The sequence below is a fragment of the Synchiropus splendidus genome, chromosome 6, assembly GCF_027744825.2.
Source record: "Synchiropus splendidus isolate RoL2022-P1 chromosome 6, RoL_Sspl_1.0, whole genome shotgun sequence".
NCBI classification, from domain to species: Eukaryota; Metazoa; Chordata; class Actinopteri; order Syngnathiformes; family Callionymidae; genus Synchiropus; species Synchiropus splendidus.
Genome location: NC_071339.1, coordinates 4,020,990 through 4,048,987, shown reverse-complemented (window position 1 = coordinate 4,048,987; position 27,998 = coordinate 4,020,990). Strand labels below are relative to the sequence as shown.

The 27,998-nt window shown below is 45.7% G+C and overlaps 1 protein-coding gene across 4 annotated transcripts; it reads right to left on the bottom strand.

Annotated features, from left to right (window-relative positions):
* Positions 1–2: 2 nt before the first annotated feature.
* Positions 3–27,586, bottom strand: arhgap46a (Rho GTPase activating protein 46a). Of its 4 annotated transcripts, none has more exons than XM_053867671.1 (10): positions 27,269–27,586; positions 17,460–17,966; positions 9,530–10,946; positions 6,410–7,040; positions 6,117–6,209; positions 3,365–3,438; positions 1,996–2,195; positions 1,458–1,549; positions 1,207–1,376; positions 3–1,075 (listed from the first exon to the last, which is right to left on the bottom strand). In XM_053867671.1, the coding sequence occupies exons 1-10, from the start codon at positions 27,280–27,282 to the stop codon at positions 881–883; spliced, it is 3,393 nt and encodes a 1,130-aa protein (XP_053723646.1). In that variant the 5' UTR covers positions 27,283–27,586; the 3' UTR covers positions 3–880. The 4 variants fall into 4 exon arrangements, with proteins under 4 accessions (XP_053723646.1, XP_053723645.1, XP_053723648.1 ...); XM_053867670.1 differs by having other exon boundaries at positions 6,386–7,040; positions 27,269–27,585; XM_053867673.1 differs by lacking the exon at positions 17,460–17,966 and having other exon boundaries at positions 6,386–7,040; positions 27,269–27,585.
* Between the last annotated feature and the right edge of the window lie 412 nt (positions 27,587–27,998).

Sequence of the window (27,998 nt, the reverse complement as noted above, 5' to 3'; positions counted from 1 at the left end):
GCTACAATTAAGCAGAGCTTTATTCACAGACAGTTATTGTGCATCTGAACATGATGAGTGAACACATATACACATGGTTTGAGTCATGTTCGCAAGGCAGGCTGTTACAGCAGATCCGTACATCTTCATTACAAAACAACACTCCTGTCTGCTCTATACAAGAAAATATGTCACTTTGCCTTCAACATGGAGCTTTAGAACACTCTGTTTTGGAGGATGTAAAGTATTTACAGAGCTGATTTATTTACAAGGGCACGAACAAGCTCAGTGTGTTTCGCAGGACCGACTCTTTGTGAGTGTCACAACCAAGGCCTGTTTAATAACCAAACATGAGCCCCACAAAAACAAACGCAAGGAGCACAGATAAGACAGAAAGGTTCAATGATCAAATGTTGATTGACTAGTTGAAGTGAAGATTAATTTAGCAAATGAACCCCTGTGTGAAATGCAAATATTTTCTCAGGAGTTTGAGAACTGTGATAAATGAACACACACACACCACATCTGTTCCGACACACGCATCAGCAACCTTCACACAGACAACCACACGAACGCCTGAAAGACTGTTTTAAATAGAAGCACACACTTTTGTTTTTGTCAGAACAATACCACAGTAAATACAGTATTGAACAGGTCCACCTCATTGTAGATGTGGTGTCGGAAAATACAGTGATAACAGTGAAGCGCTCGCTGCAGCGTCACAGACTCACTCGGACTATTTGGCTCCATCTAGTGTCTCGGTGAGTAAAAACCTGAAATCTGTCCTCTAACAGAGGAGTCTGGTTGTGACCCCAGGAGATTCCAGTGCGGCAGAACAGATCGATGTTGCTGTGCGGATAGGTCTGGCTCAACTTGAGGGTTTTTTGTTGGTCTGCTGCCACTAAACCAAGCCCTCAATGTAAGTGGTGTCAAGGTGGACGATGAGCATCCTCAGGAAGGACATCTCCTTCCGCGTGTTCTCAAAGATGATGCGCGGGTCGTCGGACTGGCAGCGGAGGCAGTTGGGAGCCATGACCATCGCCAGGTTGTTCACATCCATCTTGGTGACGGCGACATTAGCTGGCTGAGCGAACACCTGGGGACAAACAAAATGAGGAAGTGAGCCGGGCGACACACTGACCTTTGCTCAGCAGACATTGATCTGCCATTCATCTATACAAGGTCATAAATAAATCAAATTTATATAAACAAATTTAAGCAGCTCACCTGCAGGAAGTGGATGAAGTAGCAGAGCACCAGCCGGTTGAGCTCCGGCAGAGATTGCACCACTGCGATGGCAGCCACTGGGTCATCACAGTTACTGACACATTGCTTGTAGAAGTTCATGGGGATGAGAGGTTCCTCCAGCTCCCGATACCACAGCTTCATCAGCGAGGCTGATTCACGCACGCACACATTTGTGACAGTCAGTGATGTGACCAGAGCAATCGTCCGACAGAATCTGTTTGCTTCCTCACCGGGGACATTCGGATCCGACAGGTTTTCCGGGATTCTCCACTGATCCACTTGCAGCTTCAACGCGTTCACCTCATCGATATCGCCGGGGACCCTGGTGAGAAACAGAGCTGCACTCAGTGTCCACTAGAGGGAGCTACTCATCCAGCAACAGCGCTCTAACGGTCACCTCATGCGCTTCTTCACAAGAAGGACTAAGCCGTCTTTTGAGGAAAGTCCCTTTGTTGGACGGCAGTAACTTATGTGGCTGGTTTGACCAAAATGAAAGGTCTTCTAAATAAATCACATTAGAGCAGGATGAGAAAGAAACTACACGGCCGCATGCTTGTATGGAATGTAAACAGAATGAAATAGAAATGAAAGAGGAGCAGAAGCAGAGCCGTGTTTGTGCTTCGGCGTGCACTGCGCGCAGAGACTGATATGGAGGTTAGAAGAGGCCACACACATTTGTTGGCACTGCATCACGTAGACGTGTCTTCCTCCCTCATGAATTCCACCTCAAGTTTGGACACGCACTCTGCTGAGGTGGCTCCATCTCACCTGAAGATGCCCTCCGTTTGAGCCCCACCGAGAGCCAGCACATACTGGGAGAGCTGAACCTGCACCCAGGGCAGTTTCCTGTCCGGGAAAAGCTCACTCTGCCGATCCATCACCTCCTCCAGGGAGCTCCCGAAAAGAGAGGGCGTGACGATGGCCCGCCTGCTGTGGTCGATTTCCTCCAAGGTGGGCTTCCGTAGACCCTGGGAGGCGAGCAGAGGGGACAGATTTACTACTCTGAGAGCCGAGTGCAGGTGCTGTGTGATGACTCGGTGTTTACGTCTCTGCCGTGACTGTTGGCTGTAATTACGTCGCCGTCTGTGTCGGTATCAATGTGACTAAGCGGTTTTCACACGATGAGTTTCTGGATGCGTTTCACAAACGCTGGTGGGTTTCTGTCACCTGGAGCGTTGCTATGGTAACAACAAAAAGCTTTCACCAGACAAACTATTATCGAACCTAAAAGAGCATGAAGCTTTCATTAATCTGGAGAGAAAACCAGGATCTGGCGCATCAACCTGAAAAAAACTAATCCAGATTTTTGACTTATTTGTTCTGTAACACTCTGGCATGGAAAACAGGAATTATTGGGCTAACAATCCGCTGTGAGCTGCACATCCATTTGTCATGGCGCAAGGCTAAATGCTGTCCAGACCAGTTTGTCGAGAATCACATGGAGAGGAGTTTGACTCCTGCGTCTACTGCTCCACTCCAACTCTGTGAGGTCCTTTTCAAAGCCTCCCTTTATCCATTCTTTATTTCCGCTTTTTCCTTAAACAAGGAGTCTGACCCAGCTCCATACAGTGAGTCGCTCAACTATAACCCACAGCAAACCAGCAACCTTGTTCTGAGCCGACGGCAATGACCACCACCTGAGTAACTTCCCACAAATGAGCTTGTATAATTTCACTGGAACTCATTTTAACAATAGTTAAATATTCACATCAATAACTGAAATTGATTTACTGAATTTCCCACTGAAGAATGATGACAGCCACTACCACCTAGTATATTTAGCCTAAAAAATAAATCTGAATTTATCTGAAGAAAGAATCTTTAACTAGAAAAGCACACAGAGAGTGCAACCCTCTGCCAATATTTCCTATTGTTGTTGAATGTCCCCACTGTGGGACTAATAAAGGCCATAGAATCTAAACCTAATCTTATTTATTTGTAAGTTATTTTGACAACAGACAAACCAACGCAGGGAAACATAACCTCCTATTTGAAGAAAGGCCTCCAACATGTGGCGTCTACATCAGGAGCATCTTAAATAATAGTGAATAAATTTGGTGTCTCAGTGTAGGAAGTTGCCCTTGACGATAATGACAGAAAATAATAAGAGTAAAACAAAGGTGGGGTGGTTGATTACCTTTTTGCCTCCTGTGATTGCCACCTTCAACAGTTTCCGATGGCAGAACTTGGCGTACGTGCTGATGGGCAAACCTGCGAGTTAGCACATAAAGAAAGGTCAGGGATGATACAGGAACCTGCGGCCCTTAAAAGCCTCTCACACTAATGTCAGAGAGGAAATCTCTGAAGCAGAAGAAACTATAGAAGAGTATTGATGATTCCCACAAACAGGTCAAGCTGCATTTTTCCCCACACACGTCTCACAGTGCAGCAGGGGCAGCTTGCTGTAATCGGAGAAGCATGTTGACACTCTACATCTAACATATGGGGATTAGAGGCGGCCCGGCTAAACTGACAGGCGGAGGGAAGATTTACTGGGGCCCAACAAAAGCTTCAGAGACCAGATCCGGCCGGCACATCCAACGTGCAGGTGATTCATCAGCATGTGAAAGCCTGCATGACCTGAGGAGCAAGTGCTGCAAATCAGTTGGCCTCCAAAGTCGGAGCTGAGAAACACATTTGAGTGTTCGTGCCGGTCTGCTCCATAAATAAAAGCCGAGCCGAATCACTGGCTGTTATGTCATCCACATCACTCATCTCATCATCGCTGTTTATATTGAACGCGGAACCCTCAAGGGATCTAATTTTATTTCCAGACTTTGGGAAACGTCAGGATCTGAGGCCGAGCCAGATGATATAACAGTGATCCTAAGAAGTAGCAAACATTTTCCAGCCGTTGAAGAAGCTCAGGAGTAATGACAAACAGGTGACGCCTCACAACTGGAGCCGATCGAACACAGTTCGACACCACTTATTTGTCCTTCATCTCCTCTGCAGGCTCCTCACTTGTCTCGTGGTAATAACACACTTTACTGCGATTTTAACTCTTCCAGAGGTCTGAAACTTTGAGGTTCACCACCTTGATAACAACACAACACAGAGAGTTTGCCTCATTTGCACTGTGAGTATAACAAACCAGGCAGACAGCAACATGACACCCGGGCAGTTGGTAGAGACAGGAAAAGAAAGGACACAGTAGTATTGCAGGTCAGTGGTGAGAGACGGAAATTCTAGATAACAAGATAAGGTCAGATTTGTCCGTCAATGCGGTCAGACTTGGCTGAATTTGACGTCTATCAGCTGAGCCGTAAGCCGATTCCTGCTGATTCATGGACTACACAGACACAACAAACCTTCAACCCTGCCTCGCCATTTTAATCTTCAGCAGTCCATCAAAATCATTGGGTCAAAAGTGATGGATTTTTCTTCTCACTGATGCACCTGTCCAAATAAGGACAGGGAGGAACCCTTGCTCTCTAAATGTAGTCTATTTAATGGAGTGTTTCAGCCGGAGAAATAAATGGATTTAGTGAACATCAGCGATGTTGCTCCTTGGACTATTGCACATCGAATGACTGAGCCCAACCAAGCGTTCTAGGTTCATTCCACTTCAGATGGTGCCATTTTTACTGACCCCTGTCACTTAGTACAAAGTTAAAATACACAACAATTAGAACATTAGATGTCCTTTTACGCACGGTAATTGGAATCTGACAAACACAACCGTAACTAGATTGACATCAAATATGTGAAATACACGATTTGGGAAGGCACGGAAGAGCTGAGCTAAAGCAATGGTTTGGGTTCCAGAGTTGTCATGGATCCCAGTACTAAGACTTTCCTTTGTAAATCACTGCTGAATGATGTGTGTTCTAGGTTACGTAATCCTGTTTACAAAAGTGTAACACTTTTCAACTACAACTCATCAAGCTGTTATCTGACAGATAAACTTATCTTACAGTCCTGTCAACCATCCCGATCCCAACATCTCACTTCACTACGAACAACTTTGCTGAAGGATAATCGGAACATCTGCTCTCTTCCAAACAGCGTCACTCCATTCAAGCCCATGATGCATGGCTCTCCTCCTAATCTGGCCAAACAGACCAACAATAATTATTGCACGCGGTTGCATAGCAATTACATGTCGTAGCGCTGGTTGTGTTAAGACTGTTTATCATGGGTGTGGCTGAACATGCAAACAGAAAGGCAGGTAGGTTTTATGGATGGTTGTGGTTATAACCCCAGGAGATAAGACAAACCTTTATTTGTCTGTGCAGGTGGAAAACACCGGTCGGATGCGATGTAGCCGTTTCAATACATCTGTTTACTAGTTGTTCAAAAAGAGTCACAAAGGCGCCCCTCACTAACTCATGCAGCATGAGTCAGCATTGTTGGCTTCTTAGTCTGTGACGTTTTTGTCAGCAAACAGCGCCACGTCTGAGTCACCACTGTAGGATGCGAGTTCCACACTAGCGTCCACAATATTCCGTTCTGTTCACCTCATTGTGGCGGCCAGTGTGGGTTTCTCTCATAAAAGATGAGTAGGTGCCCCCCGTGAATGACTCCCTGACATGTGAGGCCGCTAATATGAATCACAGAAGAGCACATTGTGCGCCTACTGTGCTTCTCCTCGACATGTTTTTTCCAGAGCTTTCTGTTAGAACCATTTATCGTGTCAGCCGCTACATCAACTTGTTCTCCTTCGACAAGCTGCGGAGCTCTGACTTTTCCGTCCGACTTTAAGTGGTTGCTCTGCAGGGAGTGATATGTTTTGTTTGTGGAGACAGCTGCAGTTACAGTCTTTGAAGAGAGTAGAAAAACACCCGCTCAACTGTCATCTTCATGATGTCCTCAACAGAGCAGATCATCATCTTCAGACTTTTATAAAATGTACGTTCAAAACTGCACAGGAGATTGTACCAACATACCATCTTCATCCTCTGTGTTCTGTTTCCTCTTCTTCCTGGACTTTGAGTTTTTCTTTATTTTCAGCTCCTGTTGTTCCAATATGAACTGAGTCACTAGGGAAGACCAAGCAGAAAACATCTGTTATCATGATGGCCAGTCAGATAGGAATCGCCACACTGAGCTCATCCCAAACAATTCTAAAGTTGGGATAAGGAAAGGAAAGGATGAAGCACAACATGAAGGACACTAGAGCATCAGACAGCACAGAGAGAAAAGAAAGATGACCCACCCTGTTGCTCTGTCTGAGACTCACATTTCTTGTCGCTGGTGGGCTCCGTGTGTCTCTGGATGTAACCCTCCAGGTAGCAGCGGAACTTAGGCGAGGGGGCGAAGAAGGCCAAGCTGACGGCCATCAGCTCCCAACCAGCCGCCAAACTCCGAGGGCTGGCGTTTCCCGTCGTCTGCCTCACCAGCTGGACGTACAGCTCGTCCCTCAGGCCCGGCATGTCCCAGCACTTGGTGACGATCATCAGGGCGCTGTGGCGGCGGTCCAGACGAGAAGGTCTGTCTCCCATGTAGGCCTGCACCAGTTTGAACATCTCGCAGGCCTCTTTCCTCACAGCTCTGTTGCTGGTGACAAGCATCGGCTTTTTGATGGAGCCACGGTTCCATGACAGCATGTTGGCGATAGAGACCCGTCTTCTGAACAGGCCTTGTGTGTGCATGTTGAGGTGCTTGCTGGCCCAGTCCTCCATCCCCATGTCTGGCGGTGGGGGTTGACGTAGTGTGGCATAGGAGAGCTGGTAGGCTGACCCCCCTGCTACACTACCTCCCTCTTTGTTTTCATGGATGGCAGGTCGGTGAGGACCAAGAGAAGCGGTACGTCCATCCACCATGCCTTTCTTTTTGCTGTCCAGCTGAGCCTGGATCTCCAGGGTTCCGGCCTATAATGTTGCAAGGGACAAACATAAGAGAATGGACACAAGTTAGACAGGGAAAACAGAGTTAATCTAAAGGAATTGAAGAAGTCTGCGCAGCATTTGACATTCTAACAGCCTTGCACACAATTCACCTTGGATCTAGACAGCAGCCCAAACTTCTACATCATCATTTAGCAGGACACCTAAAGCATTTCTATGTGGTTTTCATTCTAAAGTGCCGTATTGCGGTCCAGACGGCCAAGACGTGGCGTCCTTGGAACGCAGCCTTGGAAGTGAACTCAAGTGTGGAGGCGCCTGATAAAGTTGTGACAATAGAGCAGCTACTTTTACAAGTGCGCCTTACACACATCATACCATCAGAAGACTTTGCTCTCGCAGTAGGTCAGCTCACAAAGCAAGCTATAATTCTGTCATTAATGGGCAAGCGCCACACCAAACAAGCACACCTCAAACAAAACGAAAAGCAGACAAAGAAGAATTCCAAGTAGGTCATTGCATCTTATTGGAAATGAGCTTATGGGTAATGGGTGCATGAGCCTGTCCTTTACACTGGGCTTCTTGATGCTTGTGGTGGAACCTTATGGCAGCAAGGATCTCCGATCCTTCCACAACTGAGAGAGCAAATCATCCAGACGCGCTTCCCAAGAAGCCAGTATCAACACAAATCCAGGCCAGAATCAAAGCTCAAATTGACTAATGGAACTTGAAATGGCATTGATATTTATTTTTTTACAAAACCCTGATGTTATTGTGACAAGTCCAAGACAAGTTGGAGCTTCAATTCTGAAATTTAAGCACTGAGGGAGTCAAATGCACTCAGTCATGCTACATGGATCTAATAACATTATGCAGACTAGATCTAGTGGGTTTATTTTCATCTTTAATCCAGAAATCTACTTGTCTGAGGAGTCTGGTGAAGTGAACAGAACACTCATATACTGAGCCCTCTATGCACTCCAGAGGGGGAGTGATAACCCAGCAGTTCTGAGGAGCATTCCGGGATCCACTGTCAAGCAAGCATGTATCAATAAGCTTGTTCAAGATCTCTCTCTGTCTCTCTCTCCATATACCGCGCCAAGTCATGGCCATATGGACACAGTGGCCCTTCTTCCTGACCCAGGGAAGCCATGTCCTGGAACTTTCTGGCCTGGCATGAGCCTCAGATAAACCGTCCAAGTGCTGGCATATTAATACTCGGTACCTGCCGGGTCGGGCAGATGGATAGTGCTAAGAGGATGACGGGGGATGCTGGGACACTGGCTGTCACAGTCAACACTGCCCAACAAGTTCGACTGTACAAGTGGTTGAAATTAGTGTTACATTGGACAAATCTAAGAGACGTCTTAGCAGTGTAGTAGTCAAGACAGAGTTAAGTGTGTGTCGAGACCAGACAGAATGAACTACTAGTTTGTTGCGATGTTTCTCTTGCAGTAAGAAATACATCCACATGTCTATATCACCAGAGACTTATGCTTCTGTATTCAGTTCAGTCTCCGTCGTGTTCTTGCCCTCTGTTTGGTTTGGGACTCTGCATGCTCCCGTCTCCACTAAAACACAATTTTACCCCCAATTTGAATTTGAAATGGATGGAATTTCAAAATCACAAAGAAGATCTCAATCTCAATCTACTCAATCCATCCGATAATTTCCGAGCTGGTGAATTCAAAGTGAGATGGCAGGGCAGCACAATCAGTCTGTGGTGTGCTCGCAAATTTCCGCCATATTGCCCATCAACTTTTCCCATCAGGAACTTGATTTCCACCGAGAAAGCTGCTTAATAATGGACTTTAATCTATTTTGATGGCCATTGCCTGATAAGCAGAACACGTGCACTATTTTTGGCAGCACATCAGACACACCAAGAGTGAAAGCTTCGCCGGTTGCCTACGGACCAAAGAGACACTCGGGACTCATTCCTGCTCCACCCTGAGAAACCACCAAGTTTAACCACACATGTTTTATCACGTACTTTATGAGGTAAAAGTTACTTTCATAAAGCTTCAAACCTTACAAGTAATTTGGAACGATAATAATAAAAACTGAAGTAATGTCTTTTATGAATGTCAAAGACGAAAACACCACGGAAGTTGGTGCCTAGATGACTGGCAGGAGAGAAAGTATTTGTAAGTCGCTAAACAAGTTGCTCATTCTTCTGCTTTTAGCTCATGAAAAGCTGCACACACTCCACAGAAGCACGACTGAAAATCCCCATAAAGCATGCATGCTTTATTTAGGCATGACTCTCATTTGACTCGGTCTGAATTCCTCGGTAATAATGAACAGAGAGTCATCAGTATTCTGAGGCTTCGTGGACTAAACAGATGTGACTGGAGATTGATGGGTGACTAAAGGGAGCAGAGTAGAATTTTAAATGGTTAGTCATACAGCCTAATTTGGAGGAAATGGCGAATGATCTTTTTTTTTCACAACAACTTTCATGCCTCCTACACACACACACACACCTCCGTAGGAAAAAGATAAAAGCGTGTTACCTGGGAGGGCGGTCCTGGGGTCTCAGGTGACGACAGGCTAGTATGACTGTTGATGCTCATGTCCAGGGTGTCCACCTTTTCATATGTCCGTTTTTGTCTCCCCGGTATCTCCAGCGGGGTCAATGCAGAGGTCCCGGGTCTGCCAACAGACCGGGACGCCCCAGTGAGGTCTTCTCTTGATGGGCATCTGCCCACAGATGCTGCCACTCCACCATACCACCTGTGAGATTCAGGGGAGCGAGTACGAGACCCTAAACTCCTGTCCCCGATCTCAGGGTCCAATCCCACTCTGACTTCTCTCATGGTATTAGAGCGACTCACCACTTCCCTCATCTCAGCCATCAATCGCTCATTTAGGGCATTAAGCTCACCGCTGCTGCCTACTGACCCTGGTCGGCCCCCAGCACCACTGGCTCCCATTCGTCTCCTGCTTTTCCTTCTGAGACTTGGAGAGGGGCCAGTGGAGTAGCCCGAGTCTTGATAGTTTGCAGTAGCCTGCGGGGTGGACGCAGGAAAGTCTTGTGAGGCCTGGCTGCTCTGTCTGCTGTGTCGAGCCTCCATGGCTCGTTGCACAGTGGCTTCCAGAACACGCCAGCTCTGCTTCTTTTCCAGTGTGCTGGGACCGGGGGTCCCCGACTCTTTGTCCCGCAGGTGACCTCGAGCTTGAGGCAAAGAATGAGCCTGGGGCTGAGGCTGAGTGAGAACACGATCCTGTCTGGAGTTCGGGGAAGGGGAACGTGCGGGGACAGGAGAACTGGCTAAGAGAGACTGTTTTGGGTCCACATTGATCATGTGTTTGATGCACTCCAGACCAGCTGGACTATAATCGGAGGCAGAAGGAGTTCTCCTGTGCCTGGACGCAGGGTGCGCCGACGTTGACGGATGTGGCAGGAATCTCGGCTTCTGAAGGCTTTGATTGGGTGTCAGGCGCGACTGATGCTTTGCATTGTACAAATGGGCCCCCTCTACCTCCATGTCCATTGGTGGCTCATCATATATGGGACACTCTTTAACTGGCTCATCGTAGATGGGGACAGTGCTGCCATACTGAGGGGAGACAGGCCGAGGTGTGCTGGTCTGGGATCTATGCAAAAGAGGACTGGGATGGCCCGTCTCTGTCACCAAACAAAAGCTGCCATTACTGGCTTTCCTCAGGTGATGAATTTGGCGAGTTTCGCTTGCCATTTTGCCAGAGGGGGCGGTTTTATATCCCTGCGGGGAGCTCGAGTGTCCTCCTGGAGTTTTATTGCCTGCTGGATGCAGTGTGAAGTTGATGCTGCTTTTGTGATGGGGGCTGTGCTGGAGGTGCTGCTGTGGTTGTGATGCCGGTACGCCGGGGCCTCGACTCGTGCTGCTCACCTTCACCAACATGGCCGCCGTCGAACCCGGTGTAGGCTGCCATCTTTCTGAAGCATCCCTAGTGGACACACACACATTCCAAACACTAGGATTAGAAACAGCTCAGTCATATAACACACTCCTAAAACAGTGATGTAAACGTCTCCACTCTAGAAGACTGAAAAAGAATCTGCAAACTCTATAGTTTGGGCCTCTGACATTATTGTAAGATCTTTGTTAATGTCATGAAACAAGATCAAGCAAAATGAACAGAAAATATACTCCTTTACTACAAATCAATAAATTGAGTTGAATGCTCTACTTGAGATGAAAACAGATGAAGAAGTTGCCTTCAGAGGTTAGAATTTCTTCCACCAAATATTAGTTGGGTTACTTATTCTTCTTTGGCGTTCCAGAACTAATCCCAACAATGTAAAACAATTTGCCATCAGTCTGACTAGAAGGCCCAAGAAAGACCCTCTTAAGCTGTTGCGTCACAGACGCTACACACATGATCAAGAGAGCTGTGGGAAAGAGCCACATGTGACACGGCAGGAAAAGATAAATACAGTCGACTCCTTCACCTGAGCGCAGTCATGTAGGTGAGTGGAAGTCGGGTAAAGGACACTTACCTTCCTTCGTCGCTAAACATCCAGTGATGTGAGTAATTAGATCTGAGTTAATCTCCTTCTGCTCTAGCAAATCCAAACACACACAAAGTTGGCTATGGGACCTCAGTATGGCTTTCCTTCAGCAGGAGCACTATGTTTCAGTCGGCTGGGACTGTAATGGCAGGAAGAGGCTGCGAAGAGGCGGGGGGTGGAACAGTGACTCCCCCCCCCCCTCACCCCCTCCTTCCCACATCTCATAGGAACAATGGTAAAACAATTCCCCTGAGGTCCAAAGGCTAACGGCAAACTTCCTTCAGTCCTTATGGCTGAGGCTATTGGCCCACTCTTGATGTCCCTCCCACCATTGGACCAGTGAGTCATACCATTTCAACCATTTAAATATAAACAGTCTCACTATCAAGGCTGCTGGGCCTTTGCCACCTGGCACAGCACCAGTTCAGACAGCCACTGGGATGCCTCACCGACAGTTTACTGCCTCGCACGTTACACACAGACAGACACGTGTAAAGACAAGAGGCTGAAGGACGAGCCCCAAACCACCACTGTTCAGTTGTTACAAGCAAGTGTGAGTGTGTAGTATTTGCAGGCCATGGATGGGAGTGTGTGTGTGTGAGTGAGGGGGGGGGTCTGTTTGTTCCCTTTCAAAGAGTGTATGTTTTCTCAGCTCACTCCTGTCAAGTAGGCGGAGCTGATTCAAATCTAACAAGATGTTTCTCACCTTAGCATTTGATGCAAATCAAGTCTGAACAGCTCACGGCTGCAACACCAGCATTCTAATTGTCCGACCTACACAGACCTCTCACACACACAATAAAAATGACAAATGCCAAGCCAGATACCAATAACCCCTGACAAAATAATCTGCAGAGAGAAGACCAGGGATTGAGGGTCTCAGTTCTTGGTGGGTGGGTTCTATATTTTATGAGAGCTGACCCCGAGAGAGCGCTGATCACAACTTCCTGTATGAGGAGGTGGTTTGGAAGGTTTGAAAAAAAAGGCTCCTGTATTTGCAAGATAAACAGGAAACGTCTGATGTCACGTTCACACACTAAGACGGAAATACGGACTGAATCCTAATTATATGAGGGTCACGTGAAAGCATGTTTGCTTTCAAATCTAGGAAGTTTATCTACTTCGTGAACCAAGTAAAGCATCTGGATCTGCATTTAGCTTCTCCTCTGTCTGGTTCAACCCCAGCCGGTCAACATGACACCCGGCCCCTGATTACATTTGAACCTTGACTTCCACGTGATGGTTCAGTCCCAGCAGTAAAAAAAATACAAGCTGCTTCAAAATTTCATTATGACAATATATTCAGAACCTTATTCATTCAGAAGGGACTTCAGTGCGATGCATCAAACTGAGACCCAAAATCCCGTTTCACAGTTTAGAAAGTCCTAGCGCGCCAGAAAAAGGCAGGTCAACCACGTGATACATGGTACAATGGAGATTCACAACAAGTGTTATAACCTGGAGAGACCACTGCAGAAATAAGGGGGCGCAGAGAAACCAGAGGAGGGTGTGAGTGTGTGTGTAAATGAGAAGGGTGGGGATTAGCCATGGGAGAGTGCAGCCAGGGAATGAGTGAGAAAGCTAGCATTCCTCAGAGCTCACGGAGGGGCCTCACTGCAGCGTGGGGAGCCTCCAACAATGCATGGCTCCGCCATCGCCCAGGAAACGCCTCTAAGTGAAAGATATCCAGTGCAAGAGGGTGTAGTGACGGTGGTGAGCAGGGCATAGGGCAACCATGACAGAGTCACCACCGCCCTTCAGGGTCAGCCAGGCAAACAGACATGCCCTTACGTAACGGACAAGCCGGGACACCGCTCTACCCACAAGGAAAGTTGTTTAGGAAAGGCGTGTTATCTGCTGGATGAGACGTGAATGATATCAAAGGATAGGAATAACCACAGGCCTTGCAACTGTAGCAAACTGAATTCAGGGTAATCAGATTGGTCCTCACAGTAGCAAATGGACTTAACTTCACTTAGACTCAGCAACTGAGATGCTGTAACTGAGAGCAGGCACTCATGCATTTGTCTCTGTCATCAAAGTGTCTCTGGTCTGACCCTCTGAATATAAAACCAAATGTACCCCGGAGACTGCGCTCCATCTCAAGTGTGGAACATCACATTCAGGAAAAGCCATCAGCTGAGTCATTTGAACATATATAGAGCAGGAGAACATTTGTCCCGCACCTCCTGGGACAGTCAGAGGTTGAAAAACAGGGCTTATTATTAACACTGGCTGGACGGGAAAAGGGAAATGAGGCTGAGCTTCTGCAACACAAACACCTCTGAGTACCAATGAGTGAGATCACCTCATACAGAGGAAGGAAATTGTAAAAAGACAAAGAGGATTCAATGTCGACAGTGTCATTCCCACTTTCACAACATTAAGATTTACTATGAATAAAACTAGTTAAACGTTACCAAAAGCAAAGCATATTCACACCTGAGTCTAGACTATTCACGTTCAGATGTAAGAATAGGACCCAGAACGAGTGTTTTATAGCGTAACCGCAGCATAGTTTTGATGGCTTGGGCTTTGAGTCAAGTGGTGTTCTTGGCTTGCCCAGTTGGGAAGAGGCCCCAGTCTCTCGCATACAGTGAGAGGACCCGAGAATTTACGCAGAAGAGCAGAGCAGGTTTCTGGTGAAATGAGGGACGACAGCTGTTTTCTAAACTGCTTTAAATTGAATGTCATCATCGGCACTCTAGGATTTGAACTTGAGAGTGAATTGAACTTGAGCAAGTTTGTGACCAGAATATCACTGGTGGTGGTTGTTAATGTCAATATCAATGTTATTACTTGAGGAACACAGTGTAATCCCACTGCCACGCTTGCAGTCATGTGACATCAGACGTGAACAACCCTAAAAGGCGGCGATGATCTTTATTTTAGAACACGTGGATGCAGTCTAGAGCCTCAACATCCTGCACAGCGCCTCTCGAGACAAACGTCCTTCAACAGCTGAAGTGACACACCTCCACACTCCGAGCCAAGGAGTCTAACAGCTGCGTGTCTCTCTGACTCCACAGGCCAGAACCACACACTGACACCTACTAAAGCAGTAACATGAAGACAGTTCCCTGTATCTGACGACCACAGTGTAACAGAACGTCATATTTGACAGCTGACTGAAGACCCTTTGGCAGGAAAAGCATCAACACATCTGCACGACACTACACTGCAGTTTCAAATTCAACATTACCCACCACGATAAGACTCATCTGTTATAAAGATACGTGAACTAAAGAGCAGAAAATGTATCTGTCAGCATACGTTTCGTTCATAGCAAAACCTGTTTCTGTCATTGAGAAGTAACGCAACCACAAATGTATATTACAGTTAGCTGAGCGAGCTGGGACCACTGTTAATCAGTTCAATACAGTTCAATGTCTCTGAGGGAGAGAGACGCACAGCTCAAGTATCCGAAACAAACAACTAAAATGGCATCTACTGTAGACCATCAAATGATTCATTGACCTGTTTCTTCAATGACAGAACAAAAGTTTCCTGATTTCACTACAGAGGCCCATAAAACTTTCAAATATGGAAAAATATATAAAGATGAACACAAAATAAAGGAACAGATGTCAAAGTTTAGGCAGGAAATCTCTCCCACAGAACTGGAAAAGGAGGAATTATTTAAAGAGCCTAAAACAGCACGATGGAAAATAAGTTCGCCGCACGAGGAGCGAGGAGATAAAACAAGTCTTTCCAGTGTGTATTAAAAGTGTTGTGGCTACGGAGCATCACAGGGGTGGGAGATGAAAAGCATGAAAGCTGCAGCAATAAACATGTACACAATGTGTGACTCATTAAAACTTAAAAAACGGTTCTACGCAATAAGGCGCCCCCTCGTTTCCTAAATAAAGCCGCCGGTGATTGCTCCAACATTACGCACAGCCAGACAGTCGCGAAAAACAGACGCACTTTCATCTTTGAAAACATCCTGCCGAAACGTAGACCAAGACAGAAGCTGACGAAGAAACGAGTCACAGAATTGTTTCGCACATTTGACCTCAGAGAGTCAAATTAGAGGTCGTGTCCACCTCACTTTCTCTTATAGATGCACAGAAGAAATTGGGCAACAATGGCAGATCATTGGATGGTAACCTTTCCTCAATGGTCTGTGAGCATTACGGACCAACGACGGCATACACGCACAACAAACAGGCCTCCGGTATGAGCAAAATAAAAGACCTGTTTAGGTCAGTTAAGTGCCCAACTCCATTCAGAACACCTCCACTTCCCACTGGAGAGAAAGCCAAGCCGACCCTGGGAGACAACTGGGTTTAAGTGAGAGCCTTTGTTCATTTCAGTGGTCCATTATACGCTTCAGGCCACACCAAAAGATGAAAGAGTGTTGTGAACCCACGGTGAACTACAATGGGTCACTTTTATGTCGCCTTACACCTTCCTATCATGTGTCTCACATAGACTTTTGAACAGCCATATAACTCAGGTTACAATAACACCTTAGAAACACAAGGAGAGAAATGAAGGTGCACAGTGTTCCTCAGTCCTGAGTGGAGCAAAATAGATTATCTCGCCTGTTTCCCGTGACCATAGTCTCACGTGACTGGCCTTGGGGACCACACACTCCTTGATGAGTGGTCATGGAGCCGCTTAAGTCTTCAGACTTGTGATGCAAATGAAAGATTTGGTCTCGTGACTACACCTCCAGTAACCACCGTGATCACGACTGAAGGATTGTGGCACACGAAGAAAGGAAGACAACAATATATCACTTCAGAAATTGACACCGATTCAGATTTGTTGGAGTTTATTCAGACAGGGGGATTAAATGACCGGGACTGTCATTGAAGATCTGATCTCTCTCCATTGTGACTGTGCAGAAACAAGTTTGACTTTTAATCAACCAGATTATGAACTGACAAGAGGCACCACTCAAAGTTTGTTTTCATCCATTTGAAGCTGTCACATTCCACCCCTTTTGGGACGGTTTCTAATTACCTCGCGAGTGACAGGATGGCGAGCACATGACAGGCCATATGGCCAAGTAAGGTATCAAGCCTAACCCTGACTAACACAGCTGCCCATTGTTTTGAGGGGAGACACTAAAGATTGTGGGAAAGGCTGAGTCACAGAAGCTGAGTCGGGATTCGTCACCCCACACAGACTCACTCTACAGATAAGTAGACTAGTGACCAGCTTGGTGGCATTTGTGTGCACAGAGGAGAGATGTGACGACAATGGGGATGTGTGCGAGATGGAACTCGAAGTTGCGATCGTGGACATTTTTGGGGGAGGCCATTGGGTATGCCTGGTTTATAGGCAGCTGGAATGTAGCAGGCCTGCTAGTTATTAACCACAGACACATTGAAGCGCTTACCCATTAGAGGCGTTACAGTGTTTGATGGCCCCCTGCTTCAATTTGTTTTCGGAAAAACAGCTTTGCAGGGCAACGTGGTGGAGGTACGCTGAGACAAAGATGCTCTTTGCCAGCTGAAACATAACTGGCATTTTGAGAATTTGCCTCCACGGGAGGAGACAGCGGTTTAGACAAGGGCAAGGAAGCTAGCACATGATGGGGTCCTGGATGATTTACTTTTAGGGGCCGTGCCGCAACAGTAACTCAAGCATACCAGGGAAAATGCTGCGCTCTGTAATATGACGGACCATTCCTCCCATTTGGGAACAATTATCCAAAACGGTTGGCCATGACTTACCGGAAGCGGCATGGAAACTTTCTTTGATGAGTGAACGAAAATAGAAAGACAGTTAGCCATTGGCCATACTGGTCAAAAGTCAAAATAATCTCAGCAGTTCTCATTACAAGAACATTTGAAAGTCATTACAAGTCATGACGCCCCGTGCCGTGTCAACATATCACATTCCACCAGTGCCTGCGAGGACCACTGATGAGCAAACACAGGGTTCCCCCTCAGTTTTTGGAAAGTAAAAAGGAGTGGAGCGGTTGTCAGGCTCACCTCTGAGATTCTCTGCTGACGTCTGTGCTGTGATCAGTGCTGCTGCCATCTCCCTGTGACCTCATGTCAACTGCGGGGTCCAGCTCTGGGTTGCCAGCCTCCTCAGAAGTTCCTAGCATTCTGGGAACTGGAGGGTCTCTGTCTTCCTCAGGGAGTGGACTTGAGGGGCCTTGGCTACCCATGCTGCTGATACTGCCTGTGGTCCCATGGTGGTGTCGATCCACGACTACTCCAGCCCGACTGGTCTCGCTGCAGCGCTTCATAGCCTGAAGCTGGGAGAGGGGCACGATGTCGGCTCCCTGTGGTCGATGCCAGACCGTACGCCGGCCTGTAGAATTGTAGTAATAGAATCGGCCGCTGTGTTGGTCAAACAGCTCCCACCACTGGTTTCCGTCTGCCTGGCGGACTGGCGCGCCGAGAGGGGGTTCCCAGCCGCACTCGCCAGTGGCCAAATTCACATACATACGCTCGCGAGAGCGCGGTTCCAGGATCTCCACCCAATCAGAGCTGGACAAGAAAAAGACAGTTTCATTTGATGAGAGCTCATATTGATAACTGCAGACAGTTCCACTTCAAATAAATTATCCATACTGGAACTTAGGACATTAGACCATATTCTAAGTTAGAGAATGCGGAGTGTAAATACTGGGCAGAAATTCCCAAAGGAATGAGAGAGACCTTTGTGTGCGTCGGCAACAAGGAAAATACAGTCCCAGTGCCACTCACACTAAACCACTGAGCTTAGCTACAACGGCATCTTGACAATAGCAAGCTGACACACTTTCCTAGTTGGTGGGATCCTCAATGACATCGGCAAGACACTGACTCCATTTCTGATTCTGACAAAGGTCAAAAATACGATTTACACAAACTCATTTACACACCGTTACATTTATTTCAGAGAAAATCTATTTCTACGTCTGACATGGCAAGTCGGAAATGTATATCAAGAGATTGCTGTTGGTATTAGTCACAGTCAATAACAAATCAATCAATCTGAAAAATAGAAAAGAAAAGACGCATGTACATCCAGTTGAAGATGCCCCTTCTACAGCTTATTTGTTAGTGTCTTTGCTGCCCTCAACAGTGAGAGCCAATCCATGTGGGAACAGGTCAGTGGAACATAGCTAATTTACTCACAGACAATGTCTGTTGGAACCTGAGGGAATATTCATTGAATATCAACACCACGTCCCTGCTCTTGTGACTACTTAACGGCTCTGGCAGGCAACCGTACGTTGGGCCGGGTGTCCACAAAAAATCAAAAACAAAATGCCAGTGGGGAGGAATTGAGTGTCACAAGGATCCGCTGTTAATTTGGATATTTTCCCAGAGTTCACAGGACAGAAAGGTTTTTCTTTTCCACCTCAAGGCCATTTGTAGCAGTAGATTGTGGTCCAAACCAGCTCTAATGATCAAAAGCAACAAGAGGTTCCGATGGCTGGGGCCACGATATCTATGAAACGCTTTATCTGGGTGCCAAAGGAGCCCTGCACGCACCCCGGCCTCAGAAATAGACACTGGTGCCAGTTGGGTCTGCCAGGGTTGCAATGTCACCCTGTTGGCTACGACGTATTGGAAACAACAGCTGCTCTCCATTTTAAAAGCAAAGCCTCAAGTTTATTACACGGAGAACCTGACAAGCACTTTTATCTGTTCCCAGCACTCAGATCGTCTCTGTGGGATGTTTGGGCATCTAGGTAAACATGAAACCAACAGGATGCCGTTACAGAGCCTTCACACTGTCTATCCATGTGTCCCATGATCTACGCTGAGAGGCCATATGGTCCAGTACCAGTGACCATGTTTTGAATGAAGTAAACAACATCAGTACTAGACCAAAGTGAGACAAAACGTGTTTTCCCTGTGGCTGAATGTTACATAGTTCATCTATCAAAACCACTGCAATACTGCATAAATCACAGACTGGAAGCGGTTTCTTCAGATACAGCTCTTGTGTTGCAGCCTGAATTCATTCACCTCCATTTGTGGAAAATTGTGCTTTATGTCTATTATAGTTTCACAGAGACTTATAGCATAATATTGTGCCAGTAATAATAATGAACACATGTTGACTTCGGTATTCACTTCTCTATTATGTCGACCAATGAAGTACGACTTTTCAAATGCATCAAAAGACATTGATCAACAACTCTTAGTGGAATTATTCAGCAGAAAGTATATCACAAGTTCAAGTACACAACTTTGATGAGATCTGCAACACTTAATAACCAAGAAGCCTTACAGAAAACAAAGTATTCAAAGCAGGCCAAACAGTCAATACCGCCCACACATACCAGCGCTTTCATCCCCTAAAGCTTCAAGTCAACAGAGGAGCCGTTCCCACACACCATTCCCCAAGATTCTCAACAAGTCACTCTGTATTACTTACTATGGTAGACTGCACTAGTAAAGCATGTTTCTTTTCCACGCTACATTTGGGTGACTCCCAACATTTCACAGCAGTGATGACACCGGGGACACCAGCACATGGTCGTCGTGTCTGCTGTGTCCTCAAAACTCCAACAGGAAATAGAGGCTCTACAGTGAAATGCAGAGCACAAGCAAATGAATCTAGCTGCACTGTGCGTTGCGTAACAGCCGTTCCCATTGGATAAATAAGCAGCCTTTAGGTCTGGGTTCCACGGTTCAGCTGACAGCACTAGATAAGCAGGATGAAGTACAAGAGGTCAAATCTGACATGCTTTATATCACTGCTGGAAATATTTGAGGTTAGTCACTTGATCTAAGGCAATGACCTGTTTCAAGTGCATTATTCGTGGTAATATAACCAACAAACGAACCTATATTCAAACTTTGCTCCTTGGAACATGAGCAAACAGAGAGCTCAACCCCAAGTCAGTAAGGCAGCCAAACGTCATGCTGCAAATGTTCATAAATGGTTTGGAATGCAGTCTGCCCCAGTTGAAAAAAGTTAACCTCAACAGTCATTTTTTATATTGATCTAAAATCAACTTAATGTGCTCAAAACTGGGGGAAATCTAGGACTCATGACAGGACTGTGACAGAGGACACAAATATTCAGCATCTGTCTCAGCTCACAGTCGATGTTTGGTTACAAGTAAAGAAAAGCGCAAACAACTGGTCAAAGAGCGGAAAATGTAGGTCGAATGTAGGTCAAAGAGAATTTTCAACGGTTTTCCCTCAGAGGCTAAAAATAAAGTGTATATAATTATGAGGCAAAATACAATAGAGCCTGTCATTGACTGACACGCAGAGAAAAGCATGCAGATACACGGTCTCACATTCCCAAGCCACTCGTTGCCAGAGGTCTCTTTCTGAAGAAGAATAACTTCATCTATCATCTTCAATTTCCACTCGCCTCTGAAAATAACTTGAAATTCCAGTCCAAGTGTGAGGGGGGGAAACCGAATTCCGAATCATGGAATCGGCTCTATTGTTTCATCTCCCAGCTAGAATGTAAATGGCACTTTTCCCAGAAGCAGCAAACAAAGAAACAGGAAAATAAGTTCAGTTGAAAATGGAAAACACAAAGCCCCGTGTCATTTTCAACATTTGTATCTTCCAAATCTTTCATCTCGGAGGCAAACCCAGAGGGGAACTTTCTCGACTGGGCACCAAATAGACTTGACCTTACAAACTCAACCGGCAGCAGAGCGCGTTCCCGACGGACAGACTGGGCATAATTGGGAGACATTAACCAGCCACAGCTCCAATTTGAGGTTCAGTAGTTCTGCAAGGTAACCTCTGACCTTTTCGGACCACAGACTATTCTAAGCCACCACACTTACTGCCCCTTGTTCACACAAGGCCTGTCATTTGTCCAGGAAACCTTAGCAATAGGTTCTGCAGGCACATCGACAAGTGCCAAAGCCCACTCTGGCCCGTGTATTTACAGAGCTGCCACATGCTATTTGGAGAAACAGGGCAGATTTTCTGCTCGGTGACCGTCGACGAGGGAAAAAAATACAACTCGAATGTCAAGCAGTATTTGAAAAACCACTTGTGGTCTTATTGACATGTGAAGACCTGAATCAGCACCTCAGACTGTGGCGCCGAGACTCTCCAGACTATCTAGTCAGGGTCTCTGCAAGGCCACTTGCTTATCTAAATATTGTAAAACATGAGCCGGGACACCAGTGGCTCTGGGAGAAGTGCTGTGTCTGAGCACTGGGGCGCAGCGGACACTTTTGGCATACACCTATCAACAGCTGCCACGTACAAGTCAACATGAGCACAGTATTTGCTCAGCATCAACTAAACTACTAAGTCATGAGATGTGGCTCCCAAGCTGAGCTTTATTTTGACAGCGAGGCATTAGACGTCACCATCTTGAGATGTACATGCATCAGAACCGTCTCCTTTGTAGCTCAAACCATCTTTTAATCATGTGTGCAGCGGTGAGTTATGGTTGGCACACACTGGACTGAGCGATTCTTTTGGAAATAAAAAGTGATGGGCTGTGTCAGGGAGCAACACAAGCGCCAGCTTCTGGTAGAAAAATAAACGCCAGCTGAAAAGTCAGCTGAAAAGGATGACTGAAACAAACATGAAAGCACACTTGGATTTATAAAATATCATCGCTCGTGTTGGAATTGCAGACCAACAGAAATGTATTTCTCAATCCATTTCATGTACATATTTGACCACTAGGCATTGAGCATTGAACCATGTGAAGTAGACAGCATCTTCCGATACCTACACAAAGTTAGAATTCAGTACACTGTCACATCACATGAGCAGCTACGTGGAAGTCCACCACATGGGCTGTTTCTGCTGACGGAGCACCATGCTCCGCCTGCAGGAGCTGCTGGGTTTGTTGGTGGTTACAACATAAATCACACCAGCTAATTTGGCTTTTACACAGATATCACATTTCATTCTTTGAAGCCTCTGAGCCAGTGGGCGAAACTCAAAGGTGTATCGGTCATCTCTGAACACGACGAACAAGCAGCCTCCAGCTATGCACCCAGAACAAGGCAGCACACGTGCGACAGAAAGCACCCTACACCTGTCGCGCGCACATTCTTTGGCCCTTTTGTTTCACACCTCGCGTTCCTGCCATGTCACCACAGTCAGAGGTCATTAAACCTGCCATACAATTGTGCATGCATAGAATTCAAGAGCACACAACCCCCGTGCAGAGACCTCTGAGTGGAGGCCTGGGACTCGATTGCTCCGCTACCCTCATAAAGTTAATGCCAGGGGTTAGTCTGCTGTTTACTTAGCTTGTTTTTGGCCTTCAACAGTGATGCTCTTTGTAAACGCACACCCCTGCACACTTGTTTACCTATAAACCCCCTGCTGAAGGGAGCTGGGGTTTAGTTTTTGCTAAAAAGGCTCAAGTCCCGTTTATGTTCACAGATAATTTCAAGAATATAGTGATGAATTTATTAACCCTCAGTCATTCATTTAGAACAGAACAGAATAAGAGCAGAATCTAGTCCATGGACATCGAGTCTGTCTTACCAACAGGTACGTGTTACTTCTTTTTAATCACACGTCAACTTTTAGTATCAAGTGTATTCAGGTTAACAGTAACAGAAGTAAAATGTTTTCATGAATTAAATGCATACAATTTTTTATGATCAATTTATGGACATTAAAACAAAACACGGAGATGAATCAGATCTAGTAAATGTTCTCAAAAACCGAGTAAAACTACAGCGCGATAAAGCCACCGAATCCAATTGCGTCATGTTTACATGCTGTAGAAAGAAGGACAAACTACAGGAATGTCTTCAGTCCTTCCAGTTCCACAGGCAGTAGAGGAAGAACTCGCGAAGCTGCCAGGCACTGAGTCGCCGAGAACGTTACACTGAACTTTGTACGCATCAATCGTGATGCCTGACCAAGTCGTTTAACTGTGGAGGTCCAGACTCTGGGCTTCAGAGCGAAGGCTGTCAACGCTGTCAAAGTTATGGAGCTGTCATCTTCAGTAGATGGTCGTGAAGTCTGACTTAGAGAAATTCATATTATTGTACCATAGTCTGACTGTTTGAATGCATTTTAAAAGACAAACTTAGCTGGACTTAGTCAAAAACTTGGTAACAGAGGTCACTGTTCGTTGAGGTTCTGGCGTGGACAAGAAGAAACTCACTATACAAAAATGTCAGACTGAAACACCCTCACATCATCCCTGTGTGCGCTACCTCTCCCTTCCTGTTTTCCTCTCACCCACAGCAACAGTTGTCCCTGTCCATTCCACACTGCTGACATTGGAAAATGAGTTCAGGGGTCATCTTTCACAGAGAGACACGTCAGGCTGGACATGGCCGACTTCACCCAGGCACATGGGCAGCGGGTTGCCAGGGAGAAGGGAGCTAATTCACTTTAAGACCAAGCAGCCGCACAGCCACATGCTCGGTTCAAAGGAGGAAGATGACGGGATCAAGTGGGACCTTCCGAGGAAACGTTTGAGCTCAGTCTCAGAGATACACAGTCGACACCTGCGAGCACAATCGATGACACACAACCACAATATTACACAGTAACCTTCCAAGTTTCTTTGATACTTGCCTGTTTGGTTTCGGTTAAAACGGAATGGTTGCACTGCTTAGAACGACAACGTCAACAAACTAGTCAGTCTAGTTTTACTTTTACATTGACACATTAAGTCAAGTCACCCCTCAGTCCTCATTTTAACCTGACTTCAGATTCTATTTGTAACTTCAAAGACCTACAACTGACATAATTTACTGCCTTTCGTCAAAGCCATGATCTATCACTTAGTGGGTCGACCTCTCCTCAAGTTACCAAGTGTTGAAGGTGAGTCTATGGCCAGTGTGGGAACAGACTTGTCGACTAGGATACCTAGTTGACAGGAATGTCCTGTGGTGACTCGCGTTCATATGCATTACAAAGCTTGTGAACTGCCGCCTTTTCTAAAGCCGGGAATGATGTGGGACAATGCAGACTATTGTCACGTCAACAGTCCGAGTTCACTCAACAGACCTCTCTGTGTTGCCCCCTCGCTGGTGAGCCACAGTGGGGAGGAGCTTCAGACATGTATACGAGGTCTGTGGTGACCTGCTCCAACAGCTGCTCTAATCCAGAATTGGGGACAGTTTTGCTCCACCATTGGTGATAGATCAGACCGGATCTCGCAAGACTGCTTGGCCCACTGCAGCCGTTCCCATGCTGCTTTCCAGCTCACAATTTTTCATGGCCAGAGCAAATTCATTCCAGCAAGCTGCCAACCCCCCTTTCTTCCACTGAGACAAACTGATTTCTCAAGAGCTGTGAGATAGCTGGGCCTACCTTTTCCGCTACTTCCTGAAGAACGTTCTTGTGTTGGCGGTCTTCAATACTTCTTCAGATTAGCTTCCAATCCGCCCACAAACCTCAGAAATGTCTATTGATGGGATTGTTTTGTCTTGATTCACCAATGGAAACGGTGTGAAGAACCTTCCCGCTCAGCAGCTTGTGTCCAACTGAGATACCGGTCCACAACAGGTTGAACAAACTCCTGACCAAACAAACCTTTTCCTCCCAGAATCCACCCCTTTTTTGTGCCAAAAGAACACATGGCAACTTTTTAGGTCAGCCAAGACGAGAGTCAACATGTGTGCCGACGGAGAGGATCAGGGACAAGCAACCCTTTCTGTCCAGTACACCAGCTGTCGGACTGGAAACAATGGGAACACTTATCCAAACAACAGCAATGAATGAAGCTATTAGGCTCTAATCGCTCTAAATAGGCCTGAGCATCCACTGGCAAGACATTATGGAGTCATTTTTCATGCACTTATATCATGGATGATGCAGCTTCAAATGAGTTTCACACCTTTGTCTCAGACTTTCTTAACAAGTTGCAGTAGTTGCTCCCTTGGGAGCCCCAACATCCGTATGATTCCCTCCCCGCTGACATGACAAATGAGGACACAATCTCATCCCAGAGTTGGGTTTCAGGGTGAGCAGGAGGTCAACGGCTGACCAAGGAACTGCACCGGAAACAAACGTCCGGATTGTCCTCCCGAGGAAGTGAAGGTGTAGACACTCGCAAGCCAAACAGGATTTTCACAGCAGCCTGGTGAAGATGTTAACACCGGGTCTCGGTGGGTGTGAAGGGACATGAGGGGGCGGATTATGATTTAAGAGGCCTTCATCGGGGTACAGCAGCCTGCAGAGATTAATATTTACCTCACAACAACAGACGTCTGCTTCAGCTCAAATAGGTCAGTTTTCGTTTCAGATACTCCTAAAATCAAACTTGCTATTTGAACTTTCATCACAGAACATCAATCTGTAGTGACCCAAATTATATCAGTTGAGATACCGTCAATAGTACCTGAAGGGTGTAAACACACCCACAAGCTTCTATGAGTAATAAGGAGATGCACTGAAGACATGGGATTCAATTACATTTGGGCCGAGACAATAAAGTGCCCTCAGATCTCGGAGTTGTCAGTGGTTTTGCAGGTCCACATAAACACGATTATACAGAGGTTGTGGTGGACCACAAGGGCTCAATGTCAAATGGAAAAAAAAAAATCTCTCAATCTGTGAGGACAACCCCTGGATTAAGGTACGACAGGCAAATGGGATCTAGATGAAAAACATGTTTTTAAACCCGACTGTGTTGAAATAAAAAAAAACGCCTAATAACATGCCACCAACATGTTCAACAGAAACATTTCCTCCCAACAGGAAAGTGGCTCTATTGTCAAATCACGAGAAGGATGGACATCCTGTCCAGTCTTTATCTAACAGGCGCAGTTATGACTCATCTTTGCAGAAAATATACAGACTATAGGTAAATACTATAGGTATACAACAGAGTGATGTTGTCGACATCTCACTTTATGCCTTCCATGTCACGGAACTAGACAGCGCTATAGACACACATATAAAGGTATATTAGAGGTGACGCACGTCAGCTTCTTTCACAGGTCAAACAGAGCCTCTGAAGTGAATCAAGCATCTGAGAATGAGTCAGTGTCATCGCTTAAAAGACAGATGCCAATTCACACAGACAAATATTGGCTTCACATTAATACCAAACGCCAAAATGAGCTCTTAAAACACATAAATGCAAATGACCGTGGCTTATTTTCCCACGGCAGCCATGCTTGGATACTTTTTGTGAAGTTACTTTTAAAATGTACCTTGCTGGTTCACCATATTGTAAATGCTCTTCATTCTTACGAGTGAAACAAACACCGGTTTCTCCTGTCATTCATCATCATAACGGCTGCTGGGTGACTCACTCTCATCTAGTTTATAATCCGAGATGAACTTAGTGCAGAGTTTGGAAAACTTTACAATCCATTCCTGTTCAGTCACAGCAATCATGATCACAAGTACAAACTTCATTTGAATGTCACATTTAAATATGTAATTGCTGTGAAATCATTCACTTAAATGAGCGTGTGAACTTCTTTCACTTTGATTGACTAACTGTCAGTGAGATAAACTGAAGGAAAAGAAAGCGAAAATTCTCAAGCAGAGCTCAAGATTTACCCCTGAATAGAAGTTTATTTCCTTCGCTGAAACAAAACATGCTTTTCTGCTGTGCACATGAAACAAAAAAATACAGTACATATTTAAACTATATATATATATATATATATATATATATATATATATATATATATTCACACGTATACACACGTTGAACTAGCTTCATAACGTTATTATGTTTTTTTTAACGCATATTTTTGAAGCCATATCTTGCCCATGAAGACTTCGGGTGAAACTTTCAGAGGCGGTGGTCGTGGTGGTAGTAGTAGTAGTAGTGTGGCTGGTAGCGTGGTCGCTCCCCCACGGCGCCCCACTACATCTACTTTCTCTTCTATCTAAACTAAACTAAACTAACTATCTCTTACCTTGTCCCGGACATCTTCTTCACATTGTAAACATCGTCGAAGCCAATAAAAAAGGAAGAAATACGGGAGTTGTCGACGAGTGAGCTCTGGCGCTGCTCCTCCGCGCGGTCGCAGTTGCTAGTCCCGGACGGTCCTTCCTCCGGCGGTGAAGCCGAGCTGGAGTCTCCGCCCCCGCACGTGAATCATAGGTTGTTCCGGGGGTCACCCAGTCTGGAGCCCCTTCACCGCTGGAAACCTTTGAGCGGGCTGAGCCGGCGCTGGTGTGACATCAACAAGGAACAACTTCCTTCTCACCGGGGCGGTGACGGGATCTTTGTTGAGACAAAAATAAACGGAACGTTAAAACAGCCCACCGTGCTTGCACACAGGCTGTATGTTGAATCTCTCACGGATGACTGAACTTCTCACCCCGTCTCTCTCTCTCTCTCTCTCTCTCTCTCTCTCTCTCTATATATATATATATATATATATATATATATATATATATATATATATATATATATATATATAAAATATAAATATATATATTTTTTTCCATCAGTGATACTTATCAATAAAGTATACAACGATACTGTATCCACATTAAGTGGCTATATATATATATCCTATTAATTTTGTAGTAACAGATATATGTATATAAATATATTTGTGTGTGTGTATATATATATATATATATATATATATATATATATATATATATATATATATATATATATATATATATATATAT

Coding starts and splice junctions, on each gene's coding strand:
- arhgap46a (XM_053867670.1), bottom strand. Junction 6,210..6,385: donor GTCTCAGACAGAGCAACAGG/GTGGGTCATCTT, acceptor GGTCTTCCCTAG/TGACTCAGTTCATATTGGAA. Junction 2,196..3,364: donor CAATCACAGGAGGCAAAAAG/GTAATCAACCAC, acceptor CTCGCCTCCCAG/GGTCTACGGAAGCCCACCTT.